The 20,423-nt window shown below is 43.6% G+C and overlaps 1 protein-coding gene across 2 annotated transcripts in view; it reads right to left on the minus strand.

The window, feature by feature from the left end:
* The window catches only part of PHF6 (PHD finger protein 6), a 57,890-nt gene that overhangs the window by 18,826 nt on the left and 18,641 nt on the right, over nucleotides 1-20,423 (minus strand). For both annotated transcript variants that reach the window (XM_055121868.1, XM_004621251.2), the window contains exons 4-5: nucleotides 12,482-12,615; nucleotides 12,162-12,205 (exon numbers count right to left, since the gene is read on the minus strand). In XM_055121868.1, coding sequence (XP_054977843.1) covers nucleotides 12,162-12,205; nucleotides 12,482-12,615 — 178 coding nt within the window. The remainder of the gene's footprint in view (nucleotides 1-12,161; nucleotides 12,206-12,481; nucleotides 12,616-20,423) is intronic.

Genomic DNA, 20,423 nt, shown 5'->3' on the forward strand with positions numbered 1-20,423 from the left:
CTTATGGGATGCCGGGAATTGAACCTAGGTCAACCACATGCAAGGTAAGTGCCTTACCTGGCCACATGCAAAGCAAGTGCATTACCCTCTATACTGTCACCCCAGCCCCCAAGTTGTGTACACTTGAATGAACTAAACAGTGTGTGGAAACTTTACAGATACATACCCTGGGAAGTTGTAAAGAATTTCTACCATTAATGGGAGGTGTTTCAGTTATTCACCACAAATGTAATTTATGGAGGCCTACTATATAGAACACAGTAGTTCAAATAGGTATAAATTCTTCACATCCATTTGGGTCAAACTATAGGAAAGTGTTAGGATCAGATCTAATGCCTTCAGTTTTTTTTTCTTTTACCACTAAGCTATTGACTGCATCAAAGAATCATTCTAGTATACTATGTATGCCATACACAATATTGTTATCTACATAATATTGTGAACTAGAGCGATAGCACAGCAGGTAGGATGTTTGCCTTGCAAGCAGCTGACCTGGGTTTGATTCCTCCGTCTCTTTCAGAGAGCCCGGCAAGCTACCAAGAGTATCCCACCCGCAGCCTGGCAAGCTACCCATGGCATATTCGGTATGCCAAAAACAGTAATAACAAATCTCACAATGGAGATGTTACTGGTGCCCGCTCAAGCAAACCGATTAACAATGGGACAACAGTGCTACATAATACTGTTATTTACAATGAAACACACAACTAACACTGCAATATCACTACATTACTAAACAGCTATTAAGAAATTACTCAGTTGATTCCATTATCAGGGCACCATGACTAGTTTTTCACATAGCATATGTATCCTATGTATGGAATCATTCAGTACAAAATGAGGGAACTTCAAAAGAGATAGTAAAATTTGCAAAGGATAGGCCTTACTACATTAGCACTTTAAACTTCCAAAAGGAAAAGGAAAAGAGACTATGAAAAGACAAACAATATACAGGGGGAAAAAGCTACTGTATTTTTGAAAGTAGCCTTGTAGCTACATGTGAGAGCACATAAAATAGTAAGAGCCCAACATCAAAATAAAGCAAGTAATGCCCAAAACGCAAGTTGTTAATAAACATACATTTAGAAAAATCTGGCTGTTTAAGGATTATGAAGCTATGAAGTCCGTGATTTATTCGCTTCATCCACTAAAACAGCAGGCTTTCAATAGTTATAAAATGTTCCAATAAACCCAACCCAAATGTGTTATAAATGAAAAGTAGGGGCTGGAGCGATATTACAGTGAGCAGGGCACGTCCCTTGCATGTGACTAACATGAGTTGAATCACCAGCAGCCCATATGGTTCCCAGAGCCCCTCCAGGAGTGATCCTTGAGTGGTGCAAAGCCAGGAGTAAGCCCTGAGCAGCACCCTGAGGACCACTGGGTATGGTCCAAGAACCAAAAAAAAACAAGACAATATAAGAGGATGGAGGGCCAGAGAGAGAGAGAATACCAGCGTTCGGGTGGTGTTGGGAGAAGCCCACGTAAGGTACTTGCCTTATATGTGGCTGACCTGGGTACAGATGCCCAGAAACACATATGGTCCCCCCAAGCACTGCAGGGAGTGATTCCTGAACACAGAGACAAAAGTAAGCCCTGAAGCACTGCCAGGCGTGGCCCCACCACTCCCCAACCGAAACATAACAAAATAAAAAATGTATATAAAAGAAACTCCATAGAAATGTTGCCAGAGAGACAGGACAGAAGGCAATGCCTTGCATGCAGCCAATCAACAGGGCATATGGTTCCCTGAGCACTGTGCCAGGAACAGCCTCCCTGAGCACTGTGACAGACCACCCATCCAAAAAGGAAAACGTGGGGGCTGGAGCGACAGTACAGCGGGAAGGGCACTTGCCTTGCATGTGACTAACCCAAGTTTGATCCCGGGCACCCCATATGGTCCTCTGAGCACTACCGGGTGTGTCCCCCATAACAAAAACAGAGCAAGCTGCAACTAAAAAAGAGAAAATGCTGAGACAGACCATGCTTTTAAATAAACAGGATCCATATGAAAATATCAGTTTTCAGGGGCTGGAGCGATAGCACAGCGGGTAGGGCGTTTGCCTTGCACGCGGCCGACCCGGGTTCGATTCCCAGCATCCCATATGGTCCCCTGAGCACCGCCAGGGGTAATTCCTGAGTGCAGAGCCAGGAGTGGCCCCTGTGCATTGCCAGGTGTGACCCAAAAAAGCCAAAAATAAAAGAGAAAATATCAGTTTTCAGTCCCCTAAGTTAATGATACTGCAATAAAATGGAACTGAGAACTGATCCCATGGCTTTCTGGAAGAGTTATCTATTTGATTTTTGTTCTGTGGAGCCAGGGGATAGAATACAAGGGACCACACATGAAAGGCGGGTGCTCCGCCACTGAGCCACATCCCCAGTAAGTACCTTTAAAACCTAAAGATTGTCACTATAAATCAACAGCTGTTAAATAGTGGTTAAGACACATTATCTGGCAATAGACATTATCAACAGAAGAGAAATGCAAGGTTGAAAACAGATCACACACATCTGGGAATTTAGAGTAACAGCAATGCTTCAAAGGCAGGAGGTAAGACATGTTGTCACAATAGGCTGTCATTTTTTAAAAATGACTCCTTTTCTTATTTTGTATTAAGATATGAAATTGGTGCAAAATCAAAATAAAAAATAACGAGCTACAAATGGTATTAGGAGAAAACAGAAGGGCTGGAGAGGGTGCAGCAGGAAGGCGCTTGCCTTGCATACAGCCAACCTGTGTTCAATCCTCAGCATCCCATATGGTCTCCCTGAACCCATCAGAAGAGATTCCTAAGTGCAGAGACAGGAGTAACTCTTGAGCACCACTGGGGTGCTCAGGCCCCCAAGCAAATAACAATTTTTTTAAAAAAAACAGATGCTTTTAATGTTTGTTTTTTGTGCCAATACCTGGTGGTGCTCGGGACTTACTCCTGGCTCCCACTCAGGGGGCCATCAGGAAGCCAGGGATCAAACCCAGGTCGGTGGCGTGCAAGGAAAGTGCCCTACCCACTGTATTACTGCTCCGTCCCCAGACGTTTTTAATAATCTTGAGGTTTTATACTACAGAAACTCTAAGTGAAAAAGACTGAGAGATTGAACTAAAAATTACAATAGGGGGGTTTGTCCCATCTGGCAGTATTCAGGGGCTACTCCAGGGCTCACTGCTCAGGAGGCCATGCAGTGCTGGAGACTGAATCTAGGGGTCCAACGTGCAAAGCATGTGCCCCAACTCACTGAGCTATCTCTCCAGCCCCCAAACTACAAACTTTCATATGGCAAAGACACCATAAATTAAGAGACAAAGGATGAACTGGAAACTCATTGTGTTCAGTGACAATATTTACAATACCAAAAGCATTATACATCTGAAAGGGTCTTTTGGGGGGGCAGGATGGGGAGGGGGTGGGTCACAGCTGGTAGTCCTTGGGGGCTATTCCCAGCTCTATGCTTGGGCATTATTTTGGTAGTACCAAGGCGGCCATGCAGTGCTAGGAATCAAACTGAGCCTGGCACATGCAAAACACTCTCTCCGGCCCCTCAAATCAATTTTTAAAAGACAAGCCTCAAGAGAGAAAAAAATGGCAATTTGCTAAAGAAATAGAAATGGCTGTAAAAACATGACCAGAAGGCCAAACTTACTAGCGATAAGATAAATGGGACTTAAATGAGAAAAAGGGATGGCAAAAATTAAAGACTTGAAAATACCCATGCAGAGCAGAATACTTGTGTACACTGATGATGGAAGTATAAGGTTCAAGTGCCAGAACTAATTCCCACTGTTATTTCTCTCGTTCACTGGTGTTGGGCCATGCCTGCAATGCTGGCTGGGGGCTACTTTTGGTGGTTTGGGGGCAGCAAGCAGTGCCAGGGATGGAAACTGGGCCCCCTGCAGGCAATCAGCACTTTGACCTATCTCTCTCATCCCATACTCCCAATGTTAAATGCACAGATCCTTTAACCTGGCCAGCCCATTTCCAGAACTTTCTCTCACAGAATCACTCGTATTACACACACACACACACACACACACACACATTATGTACAAGGAAGAGCAACACAGTTTTCTTTATATTCATGGAAAAAAACCATAAGTGTAACTGACTTGGGAGGGGTGGCGCTGCGGTCACTCCCAACCGTGCTCAAGACTTACTCCTGGCTCTGTGCTCGGGGATCACACCTGCTGGTGCTCAAGGGACTATCCACACGGTGTTGGTGGGGATAGAACCCAAGGCAAAGGCCCAACCCACTACACAATCTCTCTGGCCCATTAATTGTTTCGTTCATTTAAGAAATTCAACCACAAAAGTTTAGAACTAAATAAATGAATCCATGGTGACGCACACTAACTAGGCCCTCAACTGAATCTGGAAACTTTTTATTTGCTGGGGCAAACTTCTCCCAGCCTGCACAACTATTCTTTTTTTTTTCTTTTTGGGTCACACCCGGCGATGCACAGGGGTTACTCCTGGCTTTGCACTCAGGATTACTCCTGGCGGTGCTCAGGGGACCATATGGGATGCTGGGATTGAACCCCGGTCGGCTGCATGCAAGGCAAATGCCCTACCCGCTGTGCTATTGCTCCAGCCCCTGCACAACTATTCTTAAAAACCTTCTCCTTCATGTCGGGCCCTAAATTCTTCCTCATAGTGAAAAACAGATCACACACATACCCAAACCGCCTCTCTCCATTCTTCCCTCTTTTTTGGGGGGAGGCACACCTGCTGGTGCACAGGGATCACTCCTGGCAGTGCCCAGAGGACCATTTGGGATGCTGGGGATCAAACCTGGGTCAGTCACGCATGCAAGGTAAGCACCTTACTCACTGTATTATCTCTCAGGCCCGGTCTCCTTTAAACAGAATTATCCTGTAACAGGGCAATAACTCTGCTTATGCAAGGGCTCCCCATCTACACCTCTTTGCTCATAAACACTCACTACATCCCCCACTCCCAGGCAAACCTCTATGCCCCATATTTCCACTTCTTCAGCCCTACTGCTCAGACCCATTCCACCACCCACTGAAACTTACTGTCCCCAAGGTCATCATGTCCACTAGTGCACTTAGGCTGACCACTTTGCTTCCTTCTCAAACTGCTCTCTTCGTTTCCTGGTCTTCTGGGACCGAACCTGCACTTAACTAACCGTTCCCTCTCCCTTGGCTCCAAGCCCCAGCCTTCCACAGGCATCAGAAATTGCTCAAGTTCCTCTAGGCTCTGTCCCAAGATCTGCTCTTCTGAACTCTCCCTTCTGAATGGAATTGTTTGGCGGGGGAGGGGATTTCCCCCCACTAACAGAGACACCCTGATTTATATGCACATTTGGCACATTTCAATCTCTAGCCAAAGGCTTTATTCTGTAACAGGAACCATTCCTAATCCATCTGGTTATCTGATATCCCAACTTGGGAGAGCTCACAGGCCTCTCACAATCTGCCTTACAAAATTTAACCGTCTCGAGGGGCCGGAGCCAGGGTGGATGGTGCTTGCCTTACACATGGTTGACCCAGGTTTGATCTCCAGCATCCCATTTGGCCCCCTGAGTACCATGTGATTTCTGATTGCAGGGCCAGGAGTAACCCCTGAGTACCACCAGGTGTGGCCCAAATCCTACCCCCACAAAAAAAAAAATTAACTCAGGGACAAAGTGATAATAAAGCAGGTAGAGTGTTTGCCTCACATGAGGCTGACCTGAGTTCCATTCCCAGCATCCCATAAGGTCCCCCACTTACCACCAGGTGTGGCCCCCAAACCCACCCCACCCAAAGAAAACAACAACAAAAAAGAAAATTGTCCCTTGCCACAAAAGCATACTCCAATTCTACAGTTTTCTGAAGAAGCGTCATGCCCAGTCATCTGTTTACTGAGGCCAGAAACCCCAGAGCCATCTCCAGTGTCTTCTTCACTCCTAAATCCTCTCAATTCTCTCTCCCCAAACTCCCTCAAATTCATCTATTTGTGTCTGTCATCTCTACAATCACACTCTGGCCAAAGCCAGCTGCTCTGACTCAGCAGAACTCCTGCCACAGGACTTTCTCCCTGGCAGGACACCCTTCACCCTCCCCTGAGGCTCTTCGGACAAAACCCGTCATTCCCACCATTCTGGCCCAGGTGCTTCTGCCCCCCTCCCATGTGCCACACGATCATCCTTTAATTTGCAAGCTTTCGGCCAATTCCTTGAAAACTTCCAGTCCCTTCCTGTCTCACCATCTTCAAAAGGATTTAGTTCCTTCTGCACTGACTGCGCTCCCAAACTTCTTTACAGCTTCTTAAGATATAAGGAACTGTAACCTGGGTGGGGAGGAATGTGGGGCCACACCCAGTGGGGCCACTTCTGGAGGTTTTCAGATGACCATATGCAGTGCCAGGGCCTAAACCAGGGTTGGCCACATGCAAGCAAGTGCTTGACCTACTGTACTGTCCCTCTGGTCCCTTCAGCTGCAAATGAAGCAAAACTTCTTCATAGGTCCATAACAACATAACATGCTGTTATGGGAACCTGTATTTCTCATTGATTCAGTTTACGGCAACTAAAACAAACTGTAATTATTTACTTAAGGTTACCTCAACAGGCCTGGCCACATGGTCACTGAAATTAATTTACCAATCTATGTCTAACCCTAGAGGGATAATGTATTCAGCTATAGCCACCAGCAGGGTGTGTGTATGTGTGAGTGTGTGTGTGTGTACATATCCACATAGCAAGATACGTGTACCAAAAATGCTTTCTTACATGTTTTAAATCATTTCATGGGAAACGTACATAAGGTTACCTTATGTAATGTGTGTGTACATATATACATAGTAAGATACACACACCAAAAATGTTTTTTTATATGTTTTAAATCATTGCAAGGACAACTTACATAAGGTTACCTTACATAATGATATTTACCCAACAGGTAAATTATATATTTAACAAGTGTTAACAATTGGCATTCTAATATTCTAGTGGCATAACGAGAGCTGTGTTTGCAAATGGTCAAATATCTTGACCTACAGGTTAAAGGTAAAAATTGCTTTTCCAAACTCATAGTCCCTTCTTTTTTTCTAAAGCAAATTCAATGGACTGGACTTTAGGTATTTAATAATCAGTAACATTTGTCCTTAAGATAGAAAAGTTCTATCTCTCTATTATGCATCCATCCTCCAATGCTCAGACTGGAGAGATAGCACAGTGGGTAGGGCGTTTGCCTTGTACGCAGCCGACACGGGTTCGATTCCTCTGTCCCTCTTGGATAGCCTGGCAAGCTACCGAGAGTATCCCACCTGCATGGTAGGGCCTGGCAAGCTACCCGTGGTGTATTCAATATGCCAAAAACAGTAACAAGAAGTCTCACCATGGAGACATTATTGGTGCCCGCTCGAGCAAATCGATGAACAACAGGATGACAGTGCTACGACAATTGCTACTACCTCCAATGTTAGTATTTCATTAGCCTCAATGGGTAAATTTATTTCAAACTAATTGAACATGAGTTTGTTGGTTTGTGTTTGGCTTGGTGGCCATACCCAGTAGCACTCAAGGAACGGTCTTGGTGGGGCTCAGGTTACCAATGCCAATGCAGGGGAAGGACCCTGGGTTGGCCACAGGCAAAGAGGCTCCTTGCCTGCTGCACTATTTCCCCAGCCTCTATTTAGCATTTGAAGTATTAGCCAAGCAGGTACCAAGTCACAGATAGCAAGCGATCAAGAAACTGCCCCAGACATGAATTTCTCTGCAACAGAAACCAATGTGGTCCGGGTCTCGTACAAGGACAGAGCCTGAATACAATCCCACACACTCCCATCATTAACTATAATCATAAAGCAGAACATACGCTTGCCATTAGTACAACCAAAGAGTAAGTTTCTGACAAAGGTCCTAATGTCAAACAAATTCAAGTTAGATGAATGTGATGAAAGCCAAAATTAAAACAAACAACAATACTTTAAAATTGCAAAATTATGCAGGTATTATAACAAGTATAAACACATTAACTATATACACACAGACACATATATTTATTTCAATTATATGGGGGACCTCCACATGCCACGAAGTGTATACGCAAGGTAAAACTCAAATCAACAGTATCTCAAAAATGAATTATATTAATCCTACTTGTTACATTAAAAGAAACGTTGCCTTATAAAGTATGAATTTATATAATGTGAGAACTAATCCACACAACTCAGCTGGGAGAGGGTTTGACAAGGAAGGGCGTTGGGGTCCTTGGGAGAGGAAGGTGGGTGATATGGGTGGTGTTTAGATTTACATGCATGAATAACCATTATAAATAGGACTGAAAAAGCACAGAACCTCAGTAAAATTTTTTTTTTCTTTTTGGGTCACACCTGGTGATGCACAGGTGTTACTCCTGGCTCTTCACTCAGGAATTACTCCTGGCAGTGCTCAGGGGACCATATGGGATACTGAGAATCAAACCTGGTTCGGCCGCGTGCAAGGCAAATGCCCTACCCGCTGTGCTATTGCTCCAACCCCAGTAAAAATATTTTTTAAAAAGAAAAGTCTGAATGTAGATCTTTCTCATTAGTAAGTTTCTCAAAGCAAAAAAGAGCTCAAAAGTATTCTACTGCATTCCCTCAATCTGGTTATTCTATAGATCACAAAACTAACAGCACTGAATGTGTAAGATCCAAACTACAACAACCAAACTTAAAAAAGTGCCTGCCGAGGGGGAAGATGGGAAATGTCAAGGAACCTGGGGACACTGGTGGTGATATCAGTGCTGGAACATTGTATGTATAAAACTCAACTACGAATAACTTTGTAAATCATGGTGCTTTAATAAAATTTTTTAAAAGAGCAAGTTAAAAAAAGCATTCTACTGGGGCTGGAGCAATAGCACAGCGGGTAGGGCGTTTGCCTTGCACGCAGCCGACCCGGGTTCTAATCCCAGCATCCCATATGGTCCCCTGAGCACCGCCAGGGGTAATTCCTGAGTGAAGAGGCCAGGAGTAACCCCTGTGCATCGCCGGGTGTGACCCAAAAACCAAAAAAAAAAAAAAAAAAAAAACCCAAAAAAAGCATTCTACTTTTCAGTAATCTGCAGTGACTTTTCCCTACCACTAGATGGTGCTATCAGCTTCTGAAATCTAAGGAATAAAAGGAAAAGGTCTACATCAACCATTGTTATAGTTCTCAAATATCCTGCCCCAGTATGCTCATACACTTGTTCTTGGTCAGGTAAGTTTTCGAACTTTGGCTTAACACATTTGGTCACTTCGAGTCTTAAAAAGAACTGAATATGAACAGTTAATATCTGAATAATGAAAGTAGGAAAAGCTTGGTTTTCGTCATTCACAAAGGTTTTTCAACTTCGGGATTAAAAAAAAAACACTTAAATAAAAATACCTTAAAGATTTATTAGCTTCACTTTATCACCTCAAAAAATTCTATTTTTATGCTGTACTCAAGTTTGCACTCCTTATTAAAACAAGTTTTTGGTAAACAGTTGCTATGCTCAGGGCTTATTCCTGACCCCGGGCTAGCGATCACTCCTGGCAGGCCTCAGAGGACCATCTGTGGTGCTGGGGATCAAACCGGGACTGGTCATGTGCAAGGTGCCTTACCCACTGTACTCTCTCTCCAGCCCCTAAAGATTTTTTTGGTTTTTTTTTTGGGGGGTCACACCCAAAAATGCACAGGGATTACTCCTGGCTTTGTACTCAGAACCCTGGCAGTGCTTGGAGGACCATATGAGATTCTGGGGATTGAACCTGTGTCGTGCAATGCAAATGCCCTACCCTCTGTGCTATTGCTCCGCCCCCCAAAGATTTTTTTAACCTTAACTTTTCAATGTATTTAGAGGGGATGGAGAGATAGTGAATCGATGAACAACAGGAAGACAGTGCTACTGTGCTAAATTTTCAATGTATTTTTAGAGGGGATGGAGAGAGAGTACAGCAGGTAAAGCACTTGCCTTACCTGTGACTGATACAGGTTTGAATCCCCAGAAGCCCAAATGTTCCAGAGAGCTGCCAGGAATAATTCCTCAGTACAGAGCAACCATGAGTATTGCTGGGTGTGGCCCAAATATAAAGTTTTTAAAAATCAATTTAGACTATACCAGAGTCCAGAGGGAAAACAGTGCTAATTTTTTTCCTTATAAAAAAATCAAAATCTGGGGCCAGATAAGATAGTAGAGGATAAGGCTCTTGCCTTGCACATAGCTTACCCAGGTTCGATCCCGGGCACCCCATATTGTCCCTCAAGCCCGCCAGGAATAGTCCTGAGTGCAGAGCCAGGAGTTACCACTGAGCACTACCAAGTGTGGCCCCAAAACTAAAAAGAAAACAAAACAAAAATCACGATCTGGGGCTAGAGACAGTACGGTGGGTAAGGGCCTTGCATGAAGCCAAGCTTGGTTCAATCCCTGGCATCATCCCATGTGGTCCCCTGAGCACCGCCAGGAGTGATTCCTGAATGCAGAGCCAGGGGCAACTCCGAACGTAGCCAGATATAGCTCCCAAACCAAAAACTACAAAATAAAAATCAAGATCTACATACTGGAGAGAGAGTTCAAAGGGCTAATGTGCATGCTTTTCAGGCAGGAACCAAATTTTAATTCCCAGAACCCCATGGTTCTCCAAACAGCATGTCCCCAGAGCACCACAGGGAGCACTGACTTGGAGGAGCCCCTGAACATCAATGTATCTGGCCCCCAAATCAAAAGAAAAAGTCAAAATCTAAAAGATCAAAAAGGGCAATGAACCCTGATGATTAGGTAAATCTTTATATAAAGAGTTGCCTTACAACAACTGGGTCAAATCATTCTAATTCTGCTAAAAAATCTTTCAAGATACCCAATCTATATGGAAAGATAGGAAAAACTAGGCTAAACCATAGTCTTTTGTCATTTTATATTTCTAGTAAAAGTATCAAAACCATCTATTTGAAGAGAATTGAGATAAGTCAAAATTCAATTTCAGAATTTTCCCATACTTTGAAAAAAGCCAGGAACTTGGCTAACTATATATACACACACGACTAACCAGGTTTAATACAAATTTAATAGAAAACAAATCACAAAATAATTTTTAAAATTTATATTTTAGAACTAACACTTTCCTATAAACACACCCATTTTAAAAGAGAAAAAGTAGGATAATGCAAATAAAAACTAAACAAAAAGACTGGTGATTACAAGATGTACCAGTATTCTCAGACTTAGGTTTTCTGTATATGATAAAGCAAAGATCCCAATTGTTCCCTTTACGATCTACTAACACATTTACATGTATACAGAAAGATGCAATAACCAGCATCGTTTCTTCCTAAGTATGCATGTTTCTCAACGTTTTATTTTATTTTATTTTTTACTTTTTGGGTCATATCCAGCAATGCTCAGGGGTTACTCCTGGCTCTGCACTCAGGAATTACTCCTGATGGTACTTGGGGGGATTGAATCTGGGGATTGAACTTGGGTCAGCCGCATGCAAGGTAAATGCCCTCCCCACTGGACTATCACTCCAGCCCCTTTCTTAACATTTTATAAAAAAATTGGAGGCAAAGGTCTCCTTAAAACTTCAGATTAGTGGGGCTGGAGCGATAGCACAGTGAGTAAGGCGTTTGCCTTGCACACGGCCGACCCGGGTTCGATTCCCAGCACCCCATATGGTCCCCTGAGCACCGCCAGGAGTAATTCCTGAGTGTATGAGCCAGGAATAATCCCTGTGCATCGCCAGGTGTGACCCAAAAAGAAAAAAAAACACTTCAGATTAGTCAGTAGAAGGAGAGGGTCAAAAACAGAATAATCTCTTCTATATGTGAGATATAAAGAAACACAGTGAGGGAATAACATATGGTCAAAGGTGATACTAGAAATGGTCTACAGTACTGTGCGTACCATGAGGGGGTGGGTATGTGTGTATGGGGGGGTGATGAACACCAAGACAGTGGTGGAGGGAGGCAGACATTCTGTGGAAGGGTTGGGATGAATGCTGTATGCATGAAACCCTACCACTAACAGTACTCTAGGTGACAATACCCCCACATCAGATCATTTTTCATTTGGCACATTACTCTGTTCTACTGCTTTGACAATTTGATGAAATGCATTCAGGACTAAGAAACATCCTCTGATAAAAAAATGGAAACAGCATGCTGATATTTTGCTCAATTTCTTTTTGATAATGAAAAGTGGCTGGAGAACCTACCTTCAGAATTATGTGCAGTTTTCTTGTGTTTTCGGCAATAAACCCTGGAAAAGAGAAAATGGAAACTTACCAAGTAAATGGCTTAAGTGTCTTTCAAATGAAGACCACGCACAGTTCACTCTACCCCACTCTCAAGCCTGATTCCAGAAATTGGATAAACATCCTATGCCATTTCCCTAAGCATTAAATTCCTTACCAAAAACACCTTCATGTTTTTTCAAAGCACTGATGATCGAGTGCTTTGAGACTGAACGTTTACATTTTTCAATCCTAAAGAAAGCATGACTGTTACAAAAAGACTTGAGAAGTTCAATAATTACATGTAAATTCCTTGGGAAGGTTTCTCTCGAATCTGAGCTTTATCATGCAATGCACAGTGGTAGTGGTATGTCCTGTGACAGGTTTTCACATCACAACCAATTGTTGCTCCAGGACAATGGCACAAAGAACACATCTACAGCAAAGCAAGAAAATAATATGATTAGTGTGTGACTGTGCTGAGGCCGCACTATCAGATTACAGGCATTTCAGTTTAAGTTCTGTCAAGGGGGTCAAATTTGTTACTGAAAAAGTTACTGGGGGTCCGGCGCCGTCTAGCAGGTCACCCTGTACCCGAGGGGCGAGTCCATCAGCAGCCTGATGGTGCCTTCAGGTTTCCTAATACCCCAAAATTGCCATTATGCCCGTGGCTGGACCCCAACAACTTGAGACCATGTTTCCCGAGAAATTAAATGGCCAAAAGTTAGGTAGGGGGAGCCATGCCCACAAACCACCTCCAGATCAGCTATACAAGCTCATTTATTGGCCTTACTTCAGAGACCCATGAATAAATTTTGAAAGATATCAGAAGCAGGCCTTTTAAGTGCATTAATAGCCATGATTCAGAGACTCACAAATGAAACTCAGAGGAGAGCAGCAAGCAGCAGAGATGTCTCTCCACCCTGCGCCAGGATGATTTCACCAGGGCACCTTAGGTGTGTCCTTCCACCTGTCCCAAATGAAGCCCGGCAGCCGCAAACCTCCAGAACCCAATCGCTGCCAGGCTCATGGCCGACCTTCACAGGCTCATCCCAAGACCCCCACACATGAGAATGAACCCACTGAAAAACCCAGATATGCAGGACCAGTGACTGAAAACTTCAGCCTTCCTGGAGTTGGGGACCGACAAGCTCTCCACACCATCTCCCAGCCGTTCCAGCTTCCTGGCAGTCACGCCCAAGAACTGCTTCTGAGCGCCATTTAGGGGAATTAATGGCCATGATTCTGAGACTCACAAATGAATCCTAGAAGAAAGCAGCATGCCAGAGATGCCTCCAGACCCCAAATATTTAAAAATTTTAGAATTTCACTTCGTAGCCTCATGACACCTCATGGCAAACAATACAAAATAAATTATTTCGCATCTGCCTAACGGGCAGGGTGGGGTGGTGGTGGGAAGATTAAAAGTAACGGTGGTGGGATTGGTGTTAAAATATTGAATGCAAACAATTAGTGTAAACAACTTTATAAAAAATTAATGTTTTTTTAAATTTTAAAATTTAACAACAGATAATGCTATTTTTTCTTGTTCCTTTGCCTAGAAATGACTTGAATGTAATTCCACTCGGGCTATTGGTTTTACCATGTTAAACCCTGATAAAATGAACAAAACACTAATGTCTATTGTTTCAGTGTGGTCAAGAGGAAATTTAAAGTGGTGTTAGTAATGTAAGCTGTACACAGTTTAGGCCTTTGTCAGAATACAGATATTCTTGGAAATTAGTAGCCAGGGAAAATAATCTCATAACAGAATTTTATTTTTCACATTTTCACTTAATAAATTATAATCTCTAGGAGGAAAAACCTCACTATTTCAGAACCTGACACATGAAGGGATGAGAGCTAGTAAAAAGAATCAGTTAGATGTTTACAACCTCGGGCTCTTTTAATTTGTTTTTACTTTCTGGACCACACCCAACAGTGCTCAGGGCTTACTCCTGAATCTGAACTTAGAGATCACTCCTGGCAGGGTTGGGAGATCATATGGTGTACCAGGGATTGAACTGGGTCAGCTGTATTCAAGCAAGTGTCCTACCCACTGTACTTCTGCTCCAGCTCCATACCTCAGGCATTAAAAAATATTTTGTGACACCAATTTGACTATGAAAATCTGCGCAAGCGCTCTCTCTCTCTCCCCCCACCCCCACCCCGCCACAAGTGTATGTTTTCCACCACCAATATCCCCAGTTTCCCTCCCACCTCCTTCCCCCCCCATGCACAGCCTGCCTCTATGACAGACACTTTTCTTCTCTTTCTCTCTTCCACCTCCCCGCCCTTTGGGGCATTATGGCTTTCAATACAGATACTGAGAGGTTATACTTTTTATCCTGTCTGAATGAACTTTTAATGAGGTTATTACCTAAGTTATTTATAAATGCCATATGAAAATTAATTCACAATATGGTAAATCTTAAAAACCTGTTAATTTGTTGCCTGGTTGCCAGACATTTCATTCTGAACAGCTCTCATTCCTCTTTATTAATATGAACATAAAGAATAGTTACCATAGTAACACTGGGATTATGTGGCCCCTAAGCAATTCTGATATACCAAGAGGTCAATATAAATTCCAGGAACATTTCTCACATTTCTCTAAGCAGGTCAAACACTCAATCTCATTCTAGCTACCGCTGGAAAAATATTCAGCTATAAGAAAGAAACATTCTCTGTATATGTGACTTCTGAGAACAACACGAGGAACCACTGCTCATTATTAATGCTCAAGAAATACACCATGTCCTTAAATAAAAACTGAAACTTCAAAATATCACTGCAAAAACAAATATGGTGACAAATTATCAAACAGGAAAGCTGTTAAGTTGAACCTTTATAAATTCTTGAGGAGGAGGGGCATTGGTGCAGTGGAATTATGAAGTTCCATTTAGCAAATTACATTTCTACTAAAAATACTAATTACAGAAATTCTAGAAAAAGCAAAACAGAGCACAAAGAGAATGTAAAAGCCACTCGTACTCACCAAGCAAAGATGTCCTTGCACCATCCCCATGCTTTCGTGAAATAATTTTCCTGTGCTATTCTTGTGCATGACATTTTCAACCTGGCTTTTTATCACTTAATAAAGTGAACATTACTCCACTTAATTCAGAACTCTACTACAATTTTTTTATCTCAAAAGTACATCTAAAATGGATTTGCTTAGATGCATTTGGGGAAAAAAGCATCATTGAAGTCAATTAGCGGGAAAGGGTAAGGGAAGGTACTGTTTAACCTACTGCACTGGGAATCCTACCAAAACGGTTAAGAACAGATTCTTCTAAAAATACTGCGGTGGTGGGCAAACCCATCCCCATAACCGTCTAGTTCTCTGAACACTGCTGAGAGTAGCTCCCAGGACAAAGCAGGGAGTAGCCCCTGCCCGCCCCCAGCCCCACTCGCCCAGAACACCTCCCCGCAAAAAAAGAACAAAACACCAAACTGGGTTCAAACACTGGCAAAAATGCAGTGAGGTCAGATCCTGCTGAAAAAGAATCCCCATTCTGGACAGCAATGTGCCTCACTGAACAGCTTCTGGGGCTAGAGATAGTGCACCAGGGAAGGCACTTGCCTTACACACGAACAACCTGGGTTCGATCTCCGACAGCCTGGTATGGTCCCCAGAGCACCACCAAGAGTACCTCCTGAGCAAGAAGCAAGCCCTCAATAGATAAAAGGGCAGGGGGATTGCCCTATAGCTGGAAGCCTGCTTCATGAGCGGAGGGGAGAAGGCAGATGGAATAGAGAAGGGATCACTAAGAAAATGATGGCTGGAGGAACCAGTTGGGATGGGAGATGCATGCCGAAAGTAGATAATAGACCAAACATAATGACCTCTCAGTGTCTGTGTTGCATGCAAGCTATAATGCCCAAAAGTAGAGAGAGAGTATGGGGAATATTGTCTGCCTTAGAGGCAGGGGGAGGGTGGGAAAGGGGGAGTATACCTGGGATATTGGTGGCGGGAAATGTGCACTGGTGGAGGGATGGGTGTTTGATCATTGTGTGATTGTAACCCAAACATGAAATCTTGTAACTATCTCACAGTGATTCAATAAAATTTAAAAAAAAAGTAAGCCATGAGCACAGCCAGGTGTGGCTCCAAAACAACAACAAACAACAACAAAAACCTTCAACAAATTTTATAGTCTTTGTTGGTCATTTAGCTTCTGTAAATCTCATTTTTAGAAAAGCAGTTTCCAAAGAAAAAAGGGTTGAAGAAATAGTACAGTGGTTAGGACTCTAGCCTTGCACATGACTACCCTGGGTTCGATTCCCAGCAGCCCATATAGTCCTCTGTGTACTGCCAGAAGTAATTCCTGAGTGCAGAGCTAGGAGGAACCCTGAACACAGCAAGGTGTAGTCGCCAAGCCAAAAATATATTAAAGATAAAAAAGCAGGTGGTTCGGGGGCCAAAGAGACAATGCAGGAGGTTAGGCAATTACATGACTTGCATGAGGCCGACTTGGGTTTGATCTCTGGCACTGCATATAGTCTCCTGAGCATTACCAGGAGTGACGCCAGAGCAAAGGGCCAGGAATAAGCCCTGAGCAACACCACCAAAAACTTAGCAAAATAAGGCAGGCATGGATTAGAAAGGCAGTACAAGGCACTTGCCCTGTATACAGCTGACCTCAGTCTGATCCCTGGCACTAAATATGGTCCTCTGAGCACTGAGCCAGGAGTGATCCTTGACCACCTTTGGGTATTGTACAAACACCAACCCCGCCCCCACCAAAGGCAGACTCACACTCCAAAATGTAAAAATAGTTATGGAAAACAACTGAACATGTTTAAATAAACTATATATATAAAGTCACTCTTTGGGGGTGGAGGGGTCAAGAAAGGGGTGTGGGGTCACAAACTGGCAGTGCTCAGGGACTATTCCTGGCTCTGCACCTCACACCCTGTACTGTGCCTCCAGCCCATGAAGCTGCTCTTTTAAAATAAAATTTAATGGGACGGGAATAGGTTTATGTATAATGCTAAGTGGAAAAATAGATACAAACCTGTAAATTCCATCCAATTATGTATATAATGGATGGAAACGAATAGAGAAAAATGCTGGGTAGCTATCTGGGACGGTTAGTTTTGGTCATGATTTTTCCAGATTTTCTGGGTTTTTTTTTTTTTTGCAATGGGCAAAAATACAGGGTTTTTTTTTCTGTTGCTGTTTTGTTCTTTGGGCCATACTTGCCTGAGCTCAGTGATCATTCCTGGCAATGCTCAAGGGACCATATGATGCGCCACAGATCCAACTCTAGTTGGACATGTCAAAACAAGCACCCTACCCGCTGTACAATCTCTCCAGCCCCCAAATAACTTTGATATAAAAACATATTGGGAATATTTTGAGCAAACGCTTTTAATACTCATATTTCAGTTTAGAAAGAATGAAAAGAAAAATCAAACATCCAAAATGTATCAAAATGGTTTTCTGCCTGGTTTTAATCACAAATATATCCCCAAGTAATTGAGTTAAGCCGTTGTACTGAAATAAATCCATTTTCTAATTACTTTGGTTAATTAGAACAACTTAAGGGAGACGAATTTTTTTTTTGGATTTTGGGCCACACTTGGCAGTGCTCAGAGATCAGTCCTGGCAATGCTCAGTGGACTATACAGGAGGCCCGGGATCAGACCTGGGTTAGTCCTGTGCAAGGTGCATGCCCTAGGCACTGCATTGTCTCCAGGCCTTAGCAGGTATTTCTGCTTGGATAGGAAATAATGGCAAAGAACTAATAAAATGGACAAAAAAGGTGCCCATATGAAAATTAAAAAATAAAATTCACCTTGGCTTGTGTTATCTATGACAGTCAAATGAAAATATCACTTTCATCTCTGCCTCCAACACACTATATTTCACCCCTTGAAATGAGCATTGTTCAATGCTCTCCTCTGGAACACGAAATAGAGTAGTCAGAGTGATAATACAGCAGGAAGGGCATTTGCCTTGCACATGGCTGACCCACTGTTGATCCCTGGAATCCTATATGGTCCCGTGTAGCCCTGCCAGGAATGATCCCGGACCACAGAAACAGGAGAGTACGCCCTGAGCACCACTGGGGATGGTCCAAAATATCAAACAAGACAGAAAGATGAAGTGTGCAGGGCTGGGGCTGAGTGGCAAGGACATAACTTTACACGTGTGAGGCCCTGGGTTTACTCCTTAGTACTGACAAACCCCCCATCTGAAAACAATGTGGGTTCCATTTTGGCCCTTGCCATTTCACTGTTTACATGGCAAGTTATCTTTATAAATAAAAACCTTCTATCTAAACATTGCAGCTGGAGAGAATTGGGGGAAGACTAACATCGTGTCTTACAAGGAAGTGCTCAATACATTTGTTAATTTGAAAGTGTGCTCTGTGGTTAAAGATGGCATTTTAATGACTTTTTTGCATTCATATTTTTTTTGGCTTTCTGGGTCACACCCAGCGATGCTCAGCAGTTATTCCTGGCTCTACATTCAGGAATCACTCCTGGCAGTGCTCAGGGGACCATATGGGATGCTGGAGATCAAACCCGAATTGGCCACATCCAAGGCAAACACCCTACCCACTGTAGTAATGTACCAGCCCCCTGCATTCATATTTCCTATGCCTACAGATTTAATATCTTGTCTTTGGGAATATCTAAAAATATTTACGGTCGGAGTGATAGTACAGCGGGTAGGGTGTCTTCCTTGCATGTGGCCAATGTGGGTTTGGTTCCTGGCATACCATAAGGTCCCCTGAGCACTGCCAGGAGTAATTCCTCAGTGTAGAGCCAGAAGTAACCTCTGAGAATTGTCGGGTGTGGCCCCAAATCCAAAAAAATAAAAAGTATGATGTATGCATCCTACAGAACTACAGCTGTGGGCCTCCTGGCCAATACCACCCCTTGCCCCTGTATCTACCACTCCCCAAAGCACCTCTGTAGGAGGTTGCTTGTCTGCAGCGTCTCAGAAAGCTAACCTGTAGAGGAAAGACGAACCAAGGAAGTGAAGTGAAGACAGGCGCCTAGGTAATGTCAAGCAGGGGTCAGAGGCTGGGGCATACCTGCTCCCTCCACCAATGGAACTGGGTCAGGACTGCAAGGCAGTCTGCAAAGGGCAGCTGTAACGAAAAGGAAATAAGGGCTGGCGCAATAGTACAGTGGGTAGGGCACTTGCCTTGCACGTGGCCAACCCAGGTTCGATCCCCAGCATCCCGTATGGTCTTCCAAGCACTGCCAGGAGTAATTCCTGAGTGCAGATCCAGGAGCAATCCCTGAGCATTGCTGGGTGTGACCCAACAGCAATTAAAAAAAAAAAAGAAAAGAAAATAGCTGGGTTTTGCCTTGGCCCTGGGGGAAGCTCATTGGGAAAACCCAATCCAGACTACAGAGATGCTGAGAAACTCAAATGAGATCACCAACTTCCAGGATAGGGAGGAAGCAAAGAAAAAGTCTTTGGAACCAGGGAAGAAGGGTGATTGAAGGTTCCCTGGTGCCCCATACAGAATCGACTGCACGGGGCAGGAACTGACCACCAGCACACAAGCACAATTCCTCACAGCCAGGACTCTCAAGACACCCACTGCAAGAAAATGATTTTTCAATGTCCAAAATTGCAAAGGTACATAGGGAAAAAGCAGCCACCCTGGCGAACAAAAAATGTCTCCAGCCCTTGGAATGGGAAATCGGGTACTTCAGCCATTTTCACATGAGATGAGACAAAATTAAGGCAAGAGCAGTTCCCCTAGCACTGGTGCTTTGTTTCTTCTGCGTGTTATTTTCTATAAAAGCAAGACAGCAGGACAGTGTCGGTCAGAGCTGTCTCGCAGGGCTATCTGAAACCTGCTCCCAACTCTAGGTCGCCTTTCCTGTGTATGACTGAAACCCAATCATCAACAGCTCTGTAATGCTCCATCTCATGGGGACTCGATAAAATAAAAGAATATGAAAAAAAGAAGAATACTTCATTGATCCAACGACATTACAAACCAAGTAGCCTCTGCATTATCTGGTGAATGGACAGATGGCCAAGTTTTTCGGCTAAAACATTCCTGAAGGGAGATGGGCCAGAGAGACAGTTAAGTGCAGTGGGGAAGGTGCCGGCCTTGCAAGCAGCCATTCCTAGTCCGATCCCTGGCACCACAATGGGTCCCCCAGCAGAGTCAAGGAGCAGCCCTGAGCACCACCAGGGGTGGGCCCTAAACAAACAAACAAATACACTCCTAAGGGTAGAACACTACTCACTCCTTAACTGTT

Source organism: Sorex araneus, chromosome X, assembly GCF_027595985.1.
Source record: "Sorex araneus isolate mSorAra2 chromosome X, mSorAra2.pri, whole genome shotgun sequence".
NCBI classification, from domain to species: Eukaryota; Metazoa; Chordata; class Mammalia; order Eulipotyphla; family Soricidae; genus Sorex; species Sorex araneus.